This window comes from Sparus aurata, chromosome 5 (genome assembly GCF_900880675.1).
Source record: "Sparus aurata chromosome 5, fSpaAur1.1, whole genome shotgun sequence".
Lineage (NCBI taxonomy): Eukaryota > Metazoa > Chordata > Actinopteri > Spariformes > Sparidae > Sparus > Sparus aurata.
This window is the reverse complement of record NC_044191.1, coordinates 20,505,593-20,517,406: the sequence shown is the minus strand read 5'-3', so window position 1 is coordinate 20,517,406 and position 11,814 is coordinate 20,505,593. Positions and strand designations below refer to the sequence as shown.

General features: G+C 40.1%; 1 protein-coding gene across 1 annotated transcript; it reads right to left on the bottom strand.

Moving 5' to 3' along the window:
* Window positions 1-383: 383 nt before the first annotated feature.
* LOC115581181 (interleukin-1 beta) lies at window positions 384-3,345 on the bottom strand. Its single transcript, XM_030416076.1, has 5 exons — window positions 3,253-3,345; window positions 2,602-2,847; window positions 1,981-2,142; window positions 1,169-1,302; window positions 384-1,019 (listed from the first exon to the last, which is right to left on the bottom strand). The coding sequence occupies exons 2-5, from the start codon at window positions 2,819-2,821 to the stop codon at window positions 774-776; spliced, it is 762 nt and encodes a 253-aa protein (XP_030271936.1). The 5' UTR covers window positions 2,822-2,847; window positions 3,253-3,345; the 3' UTR covers window positions 384-773.
* Between the last annotated feature and the right edge of the window lie 8,469 nt (window positions 3,346-11,814).

Genomic DNA, 11,814 nt, shown 5'->3' with positions numbered 1-11,814 from the left:
TGCCAAAGTATTATCAGAGATAATTTTGTAGCTGTCAAAATAAGGGAGTCATAAATACAATATTTCTCTATGAAATGTGCTGTAGTGAGAAGAAGAAAATGACACGTCAGATGATTTTACAACACCAGCTGCCTAAGAGGAACCATTAAGTGCCAGAAAATTAAAATGGTCGGAGTATGAGTACCACAAATCTATTCTACTGGGCCAACTATAGAGAGAGTAAGAGTTGGATTTGGGAGAGTACAGCCTGCTAAAGTTAAATCTGTTTAAGGTCGATGTGTTTAGAATTGACCAGCAAAGCTAATGTGGGATGTCATTTATCCAAGTTTGAGTGTGTCAGTTACCAACTCCTGATTAAGCATATAAAACACAAATCCAAACAATGTAAGTCAGATGGCTTTATTAAAGATTCACTTCATATTAGATAGTAATATTGTTAATAAGCAGATTAACAAATAAATAAATATGTTAAGATGATGCATAAATAGATAAATATATTAATAGATAATAGCAATGACAGGGTTTTTTTTATGTCATTCAGCATAATAAATACACAGGGTGCTCACCAGACAGCACAACAATGCCACCTTGTGGTGATACTTGACTATGTCAATACAATAGCATTTCACTTTCTGTACTTGGTACATACAGTAAATTGACTTTCTGTAAAACTTGCAGAAGTTGTCTTATCATTCAATGTTGGTACTTTTTAAAAAATAAAATACATATTGGTTCCTGACTTTTAAATGAAGAATATCTGAAGTGCACTATAATTAACACTCTCCACCCTCCACTTCCGGCTTTGGTGGCAGGAATTTGAAGATCCGGTGGCGTCTGGCACTCTCCTGGCACATATCCACTGGCTTGTTGTTTTCTTCTGCGGTGCTGATGTACCAGTTGCTGAAGGGAACAGACACGAGAGTGCTGTTGTTCAGCCCAGTGACATGTTTGTAGAAGAGAAATCGTGCCATGTCGCTGCCCGGGGTGATCCTCAACAGACTGTCTTTGTCGTCCACCGCCTGAGATGTGAAAATATAAATGTCAGAGGGTTTGACTATCACACCTGACAGCTCATATCAAAAGGTACTTAATAGGTAGATGTAATCAGTTTCACTTCGAGAAATGTGGCACATGGGATTCAGTTTAATCTTTATGTGAGAGTTTTTACCTCCAGATGCAAGCTTGGATCGTCACCTTCCTTGTGACAAGACAGGTAAAGATTTGTGTCCTTGATGCACAGAGTCACAGTTACGGCCTCAGCACTGGGTGTAGGTGGCAGGTAGGTCGCCATGTTCAGTTGAACTGGGGAGAGAAGAGGAGAGGATATAGGTAAGACAGTGTCTCAGAAAGATGCGACAAATGTGCATTTCACTGAAGAAACATTTGGATTTATGCAGCAGAGCTAAGGCAAGGTCAAACAGATGCATTCGAGGTTTGACATTTGGATCCAAGTCATCAAATCAGGCCCTAGTGCAGTGATGAAAGGGAACTAAGTGTACTTAGCCATTTGGTGTACTTAATTAAAAAATCTGAGGTGCCTGTTCTTTTCTTTTAGTAATTTTTACCTTTATACCTCTATATTTCACCACATTTATAAGGGCAACATTGTACCTCTTTTTCTACTACTTTTATTTGACATGTCTTGTCAGCAGTTACTTTACTAACTAAGCTTTGAAACACAAAAAAACATTCAACAAGCTTATAATAATAGCACTCAGTTAAGATTAAAGTAGTTTTCTCTGAGGCCTTTGGCTTGTTACCTCGATCCAGACTTAAACTGAGATAAATGCGTCCGGATCATGTCACCTATTTTTTTTCTCATCCTGCAGAGAATGAAGTTCCGGAGGCAACTCTTAATTTTGGTGTAAAATATTACCTTTAAACAGCTTGAGCTAAAATACCACACCCGTCAGCCATCAATGAAACTATCTACCATGACACAGAGAATGATTTTTAAACCGATCTGTCACATGAAATTACCTTGACAGTTTCCAGTGCCTCCCTGCAGCATCACCGCGTGGAGCTCCATGCTGTTTGGCACTCGGACTAAGTGCCTCTGCTCGCTGTCCATCACGCTGTATAGGCTCTGGAAGTTGTATGTGTACTGAGCTGGTTTTGCAGTGCGCTCGAACACAGTTCGCTCTGAGGGCAAAAGAAGCACACCTGATCAGTTGTGTGTTTGCTGTGATTCTCATATTCTTTTGACCAGGAATTGCAACTACAGCCACAGATTTGGTGTCTTCCTGCTCAAGTGACTCTTGAAAGCTGAATATTTGAGTGCATTATGATACACATCATTTAGTGCTGTTTCTCAACATCTTCAACACCCCATAGCAAATCACAGGTGTAACAGTTAGCTGGATTAGTTTCCACTTACAAAAAATGATAAACACTCCATATCTGAAGATAAGCCAACAAGATCTGAAACCAAATGGTTCACTCCCTAGCAGTAAGTCACTTCCAACAGTTCCCAAGGGAGGAGAGCATTTTGTTTTTACATGTATAGATGTTCAGTAGCTTCTTTTCTATTAGGAATGTTTAGTCCAGACTAAGTGCTTTTCATTCAGTAGTGGTGAAGCAAATACGCCTCTGTGTGGTTACCTTCTACTGCGCTCTCCAGCAAGATGTTGAGCAGGTTTTCATCTGTGAACTCAGTGCCCCGCGGTGAATCCAACACGTTGCCCTTTAACCTCTCCATGGCGATGACGAGGTTGACCACACTCTTCATTGTGATGGGATGGTGGGCAATCTCCAAGCCCAGCCCCTCGGGCATCTTGGAGCTCCACATCTCTCTCACGTTGCATGTCATCTCGGATTCCATTTTCTTTTTTCTAAATTGAGTAAGATCTGTGGGAAGACAGACAGCAATCTCCAGTGTCACTCAATCTTTTGAGGGAAAGACAGCTGGATTTCTAGGTTCTCTTTTTTTAAATAAGCTTTTTCAATCTATTTCATTTGTTTTCCTTGATTAAAATTATTTACAAAGGCTACTCATCACTCGACTTTAAAGTAGTTCTAAAGTAATACCGAATGAGATGAAGATAAAAAACACACATCTACAAAAAGCTGCCATATTCTAGATGCAGTACACTGATTTCCTTCTGACAGCAATGAAATCTAAGGTGTCAGTTTATAATGACACAGCAGGCAGCAGATAACATTCAGTAAACTAACTAACCTTATTAAAGTGTATCAAAGACAAACAAATACAAAATCTGTTTGAAATATATGTAAGAAGAAAAGCCAGTTTACCTGTGAAGGTCAGTAGATCAGAGGTTGTTTTAGTGTGTTTGGTTTTCCCAGCAGTTGTCCTGTCAGTGTTGTTCTGCCTGCCTGTGCTGACCTGCAGAGCTTTTATACACTAACCACAGCGGTCACAGGGAATTTACCATGCAGACAGGAAGTGGGATGGTCCTTATCGCTGTGCTCACTGTCACTCGCTGTCACTCGCTGTGATGATGAAATACTGTACTTACATGCTGCCGTAATACACCATGTCTGATTACGAAACACACCTGTAGATGCGTTGAGGTGGATGATAAGTGTTACACATACTGTATAGGAATGAGAGATTTCAAACATATATTTATTTTGCATGTAGCTTCCAGAACTGCTCAGAGCTAAAGTCCCAAATCTTAAAAACATATTCAATAACCTGCATTTCATGATAATGTTTATACTTAAATATTTAATTAGTAAATCGTGTGCTAAAATCTTATCACAAAAACAGAGGCAGGTTTCAAGAAAATGACTAATAATATAGGCATATTCACTGGAGGAGACATACACAAACAACTTTAATGAGCTATTATTATTATTATTATTATTAATGTATTTATTGATTTATTGATTTTTAAAAATTATTATTTTTACTTGTTTTTCTTTTTCCTGTCATGTGGGTGTGTCCAGTTACTTTGACAGCGTTTTAATTGGGAGGGTTCTCAGTTGACCTGTACAAAGGCATTAATAAAATGATGTGACACATTGTCAAATATGCAGGTTCATTTATATACGTATAGGTGTGGTGGTCATGTATAGATGAATATGTAAATATAGTTTTTTTGAATCACTAGGTGTGTTTGAACGAAAAGTCATAAAAACACTAAAGATCCCTCGTAGCTGCACTGAAATATGAACTTAATGCAATTAAAGGTATTAAAAGACAATAAAACTGTGGTAGAACAGAGTCGTGATGGAGCCACAATCATTAAAAGAGTTCATTTTCTGAGAAAGTGAAGAAGTTTCAACCTTCAACATTTGATTCCCAGTGTAATTTTCTCTCTATAACTGCTTCCAGATATTTTCAAGTGTGATTGAGTTCTGAGCTGTATGACAGCTGAGGTTGAATGATTGATAGCACTCTGATGACCTCGATGACCTCCTGCTAAAGGCCAGTGGTCAATGGGTTATCAGCAACCTCTCAAAATGTTTTTATTTTTTATAAAGACTCTGGTAATTAACACATGTAGAATTGTGCTTATTCTCCGTTTGACATAGAAATAACCCTAGATAAGAAGATTGATACCACTCTGCTGTCTCCACCTGCTTTCAATCTTGTCGCTATCTGCAGTATTACATTTAAAGAACCAATGTGAGACGACTGTGGTGTGGTGGTTTAAACAATATCAGGTAAGCATCTTCTACCCCTCTATTCAAATTCTGATAATAATGATAATAATATCTAAAAATATGGGTGAAGATTCATTGTGGTTTGTCATCGCCGGCTAAAAATTGTCTGAAATACCTAAAAAAAAAAGAGAGAGAGATTTGCGCAATCATCTGTAATTGTGTAAAAACTCATAACATGACAAATACATTTGTTTTTCTGTTCTTTCCCAATCTTCTCACGTCTTTGACCAGGCCCTTGGATGTTTTGTGGTTCTTTTGATGTGGAAAAATTCCACCAGCCATCGTAGAATCGCTTGTTTAGAGTTGCACAACAGCGGCTAAATCTGATATTTCCTAACTTCCCTGTGATGTAAGGAGAAGCTACGTCACCTAAACCACTTTGGCTGGATCTAAATTACTTTCAGTTGACGCTGTCTGGAGGGGGAGTGGCTGGAGTAACAAACATCGTCTGTGATTTCTATCCCACACACTGAATGTGTATAATATAATAAAGTACAGTCAAGGTATTTAAAAAAATGTTTTTAAGTGTCTGAACTGTCTGAAGGTGAACATCCTTCAGTGTAATCTATAAGCTTTTTATAGTCATTGTAGATTGACGGGAGACATCTTGTATCCAGCAGTTAAAGTCTTAACAAATTCTTAAAAAAATCTATGTTTCCAAAGTTTTCCAAAGGGACAAGGTACAGATACAATTTTAAGATTTTAAGATATTTAAACAAGGTTGTTGAACCTTTTTGTGGAAACACCACAGCAGACACAAATTATTATTTAAAGACAGAACAGTGCTTTTGTTTCCTTTTTTTCCCTTATATATAATTATATGTAAAATGTAGCACATAGACTGAACCAATATGAAACATTATCAAAAACACTTCTATATATATATATTCTTTTTAAATATACTTTATTGGTATTAAGTGTGAACCAGGAAACCAAATGACAGAGTGACATTTTCACAATAACATCCATTAAATCTAAATTGGAGATTGGTCAAATATAAATAAAAGACATTTCTCTTTAATTCTCACAACACCTTCACAGGAAAGACATCAGGTACATGAAACAGCTGGTGTTGGGAGACAGAGACAGAAAGAATAATGTAATCTTGAAAGAATTCAAGCAAAAGTCTTAACATTTTGGTAAATACATTTAGATACTTAAATAGTGACTTAGATGAGAAGATTGAACTCTTATATCTGTGTTCAATATGACGCTGCAGCTAAAAGCTGAGGAAACAGCCAGCCTGGCTCAGTGCAGCGTAAAACCAAAAATGCCTACCAGCACCTCTATATCTCATTATCTTAAGCGTATTTCCACACAGGTAACAAAGACAATTCAGCGTTTTAATGATGATTACATGCTAGTTTAAAGCTGATGCTAGGCAGAGTTTGTCTCCTTTAAAAGCTACCTGTTTCCCCTCTTTGTGCCAAGCTCATTAAATTCTCATCTATTCCCAGAAACTCTGATGCCTAAAACTTTTCAGTCATCACCGTCTGTAACCACAAGACCTCCAACTCTTAACTCCTTTTCCATTTTTGTTCATTCAGGTGTTCTCTTTTACTTTATTCTTTATAAATCTTTTAAAATATTGTCTTAAAGGTCCTATCTGTGAGAAAAGTTGATTTTTGAGTCTCACTCCCAACTTGTCAAAAGTCCCGCTTAAGTAGACACAGGTTTTTTTTATAAACTAGGGTCGGCTTGGCTTCGATCTAAACGTAAGACCCGGGTGAACACACAAAATTCCGCCACGTGAAGCGATGACGCATCAACATCCGGTGGTGGCGCGTAATTAAAGAAGGAATTTGGGATGTGGTCCTTTAAGCTCGACTTCCCGGGCATGAAAATACCTGGATCGCCGACCGAGCCAGCTAACTTCCAATTTAGTGCCTGGCTTACTTGAAGAGGGATTTTATAAGGCTACTCTTCTATTCTTTCCAAATGTTAAAGGACCAAATAACTCAAATCATGATAGTGAAATGGGTCATTTTGTGAGGATTGTGACGCTCAGAATTTATCCACTATTTTACAGTCGCTTCTTTCAAACTGGGTCTACTGGTGTTTTCTGTTCTGTTACAACTGTTTCCAGCACAGTTGTGATGCACGTCACAGACAGGCTGCCTGGCCTGGGAAATGCATGGGGGTCAATAGGCAATTTTTTAGCAGGTTGACCCACGTCACTCATTTTGGTGGAAAAGTCAGTCAGCGTCTCTATGCGTTTGTATTTGAGCCTCCCTGCTGCACTGGATGATCAGATGTTGTGATCAATACTAACAGTCCAGATTTTCCAGCCTTTTCCCCAATGTTTATTTATTACAAAAACAAACATTTCTAAGCTTGAATGTCATTGCTTTTATTTTTGTTTTCTTTCTTTTTTTGGTATTAAGAACAGAAGTAAACTTTGAACCAGATCCATATGTCCTAAAGGCAAGGCCATTTGTTTGTACAGTGGTTTTCAAGCAATGACTTGAAATGAAATATAATTGTTAGGGTGTGTTGTAACAACACGTTGTTGCTCTTCCTCTGCGTGAGTCACTCTCCTGTAGATGCTGGCTTCAGTGGGGTAGACTCAGGGTCGGAACAGGACTTTCACATCCCATTGACGTTTTTTTTTGTTTTCATTAAACTTGAGGAAGTGTGCAAAAGTATAAAATTACACAATTGGGCTAATGAAATCAAAAAATCTATAAAGTTGTGTTATTCTAAAGTGCAAAGAAATGGTTTTGCTTTTATTGTAAAAACTCAGAATCCACCTCCGCAAATAAGCATAAACTGTCAGCATTCACATTGACCAGACTGTTTTAGTGTGGCTACTTTTAATTTTCCTTTAATTTAATGTTAGACTGAGAGGAGGCAGGATCTTTATGGTCCCTTTAACTTGAGAAGAATATTAACATTGAAGTTTAAAAACTTTAGATTACCAAATTAGACTATGCAATATTTTTTAAATAACAAATTAAGAAATATTGTACTTTTTTGCTCCTTGACATTGATATGATAACTGTACAATGATCATTTTACATCCAAAATATATTAAATATAATGTATTGCAATCAACCGTTAATAATTTACTGTACTGATAATAATACAAGAACACAACACTTTGACAGTGTGTGGTGAGGACTTTACATATGGTGCTTCGTGTGCATTTTACTTATACAAGTTTGATTTTACACTGAGGTGTTGCTCAATATTTCTTCCGCCACTGCTCAGCTATCCTGCTAAGCCCTCTGTTGGAGTAATGGTGGATGTAATTTAATACAATAAGAACAATGTGATGAGAGATGTCCAATTAACAAAACACTCCCAGCCAAACTCCTCCTCTCTGACTTCCAGTAGGTTTCTACACTGAACACCACCCAGTTTAATAGCCAGCAGAACATTTCATCAGATCCGGTGTAATTAGACACTATTGCTGTGCACATTGTGTCTTTATCTTTTTTCCTTCACTGATGTCTACTTGACACCTGCGGAACAAGTTTGACAAACAAAATGCCCAGTGATGCAACCGGATAGGAGCAGCAGCTTTGGGAATTCTCAAGCCTGAGGTTCAACTCACTTCCCCAAACGACTGAATTTCACTTCCTTGTCCACTCCCAGCCCATATGAGTCCTATAAACCTGTTACACTGGCAGCATTGACAATAAGGACATGTTTCATCATCATTTATTGTATGTATGTTAATGTGTCACAGTGAATACTGCTTCAAAGAATTCCACACACCAACAAGGCAGGAGGAAGGCAAAATGCCAGTGGATGACACAATTAGCTTGACACAAATTTGTTTTATATCTCAAAAAGAAGGGCTCGAGTGGTTCAGATAACACAAAATCAAGCTAATGGAGACTTATGGAGGTTGATAAGAAGAAAAATCCTATGAGCCTGCCACACCTTAAACATATGTAACATTTCCCACCGACATGAGTCATTCGTGCTACTATAATTCAAATGTAAGATAGGATAGAATCCTATAGGATTGGATATAGGATGCAGTTAATGTAAATGCCAGTGAATCACTTAACAGTTTTAGCAGGGGAACAATGCGTGTATGTCTTTAAATGCAGTGATAAAGTGTTATTATCAAGTATTGGAGATAACACACCATCGAGCTAATCGAGACTCATGGAGGCCCGAAACCGACAAAATGCAGTCAAGGTGATGATCAAAGATAGAATTCCAGACATCAATACGTAATACAGAAAAATTTAAATGAAGAAGTAGGAAAATATGACGCGTTACTCAAGTCAGTTTGTAAAAATAGCAAGAACGTTTTTGGTTCTGTCCATCAGCTGATAAAATACATTTGAAGTTGATATATTTTAATCTTCTAATAATATTTCAGGTTCCTATTTCATTATTCTACTCCTTAGTTTCTCTACTGTTGGGGGGGTCTTAATTGGCACACATCGAGTCATCTACTGTTTGCCTTTACCCCGCAAACAACCTGTTTTCCACTGCACAATGAGATTTCTCTCCTTTAATTTCAACGACTTTGTGTCATTGTACATTGTCATCATGTCACACAGTTGCATGATGCATGCCTAGCCGCTCATTTAGCACAGCTGCTCTGTTGTTGTCAGCAGTGCTGGCTCAGGCATGCATGAGCTGACCAATCAGAGCAGAGTGGATATTGGGGAAGAGACAGGAGCCGTGTGCTGCAGCACTGGTCGGTATGAGAAAACTGACCGACAAAACAAGTAGCACAGCGTCTTCTTAAAAAAGATGTTGTTTTGAGTCTATATACATCTAGCTGAGATCATTAGGTCATAAGTGCCAGTTTCAAAGAGGACATTATTTCATTATGCCCCAACACCTTTTACTTTATGTTTGATAACAGGTCAGGGTGACATTATATATTGTATTATATATTAAAGTCCGTGTAAAGCGGCAAAAAAATTGTGTTATGAGTTTGTCACACCAAAGAAACATGTATCATTGACCACTGAGCCAAATTTGAAAGATTAAAAAAATTGTTAAGTATATAAAATTAGGTCTCTAAATCATGGAAAAACAAGCACTTCTTTCTGCTGTGAAACGCTGGGGGCGTGTCAGTTAGAGGCGCTGGAACCACACCCATGCGGCGGGGGCTACACATCATGTTAATGACGTCGGTGTCTCCCCAGGTGTTCCCCAGGTGTTCCCCTTGTCTATCTAAACCCGCGGACAGTTTATAATCATATAGATGCTGTTATAACGTGTATTGATTGAGATCCTGACCCACTAAACATCCTGGAAAGTGACGGAGTGAAGTTTTTCGCGCTAAATTACATAATTATACATAATCACCATCAGTAAACAGGACGCTGTCTGACTCTGTCACTCGCGGGACGGAGGCTGTTTTCTGGGGGACAGTTTCCTTAAAGTCCGTGTAAACCAAAATCAGCCATTTTCTTCTAAACACATTAAACGGGTCATAAATGTGTTTACTTAAAACATGTAAAAGCCATTCGGCCATGTAGAATTTAATTTTGGAGCTAGGCTCACAAACTGTTTTTCAACATTTCTGTGTTCAGGATTTAATGGGCGGGTCAGAAATCATGCAAATCATGGCCGCGTTAGGTAACGCGGCCATATGATTTGCATAAACCCCGCCCTGCTGCGGAAGTGGTATAAATACGTTCAGCGCATGGGCTTCAGCGGTTCTCCCACTCACTCTCCATTTTCGGATTGCATTGCTTACAATAGTTTGCAGCTAGCTAACCAGTCAGCTAACCAGCCATGTCTCCTCCACATCGCTCTGCATCTTTCCTGGATGCCACAGTGTGCAGGGTGACTGCGCTGTTAGCTTATTTAAGTTTCCTTCGGATGAAACGTAAGGAAACGGGGAGTCCATTGACGCTGGTCAACTCCGTCCCCGGCTTGCATCCTCTCCTCCGCCAACGAGGAGATGTGACCGCTGCTGACCGCCGCTGACACTCTCCGTCCCGCTAACGGCGGGTCCCACCGGCATGATGTGGCCGCGCCGCAGCCGGCCCTCCGTCCCGCTAACGGCGGGTCCCACCAGCATGATGTGGCCGCGCCGCAGCCGACCCTCTCCGTCCCGCTGACAGCGGGTCCGAAATGTCCCACAAAGCAGCGTTACATGACCGAACAAAAGTAACGTAGTAACTTATATGAGGAAAACAAATCCCACAGCTGTATGTGGAGAAGCGTCTGTCCTCCTGTCCGTCCCCTCCCTGTCCTCCCGACTCTTCCTCACATTTCTGCTCACAAAACAGCGTCTGTCACGCTTGTCACAAGAGTGTTTAACTCACCGAGTGTTTGACGAAAATAAATCACCGCGACCGCCAGCCCTCCTGACCGAGACTTAAAGTCCGTGTAAAGCGGCAAAAAAATTGTGTTATGAGTTTGTCACACCAAAGAAACATGTATCATTGACCACTGAGCCAAATTTGAAAGATTAAAAAAATTGTTAAGTTTATAAAATTAGGTCTCTAAATCATGGAAAAACAAGCACTTCTTTCTGCTGTGAAACGCTGGGGGCGTGTCAGTTAGAGGCGCTGGAACCACGCCCATGCGGCGGGGGCTACACGTCATGTTAATGACGTCGGTGTCTCATCCTGACCCACTAAACATCCTGGAAAGTGACGGAGTGAAGCTTTTCGCGCTAAATGACATAATTATACATAATCACCATCAGTAAACAGGACGCTGTCTGACTCTGTCACTCGCGGGGACGGAGGCTGTTTTCTGGGGGACAGTTTCCTTAAGTCTCGGTCAGGAGGGCTGGCGGTCGCGGTGATTTATTTTCGTCAAACACTCGGTGAGTTAAACACTCTTGTGACAAGCGTGACAGACGCTGTTTTGTGAGCAGAAATGTGAGGAAGAGTCGGGAGGACAGGGAGGGGACGGACAGGAGGACAGACGCTTCTCCACATACAGCTGTGGGATTTGTTTTCCTCATATAAGTTGCTAAAGACAGTTATAGTTACTACGTTACTTTTGTTCGGTCATGTAACGCTGCTTTGTGGGACATTTCTCTGTATTTAGTTGAGTGAAGGACCTGTGCAGTTAGACTGTCAGACCGACACGCCCTCGCTCCGCGCCTCCGGATTATCCGTTCACACTGGGACGGCTCACCAATAATGCGGCCCTGATACTACCGCCACATACCGCCGGTGGGACGGAGAGGGTCGGCTGCGGCGCGGCCACATCATGCCGGTGGGACCCGCCGTTAGCGGGACGGAG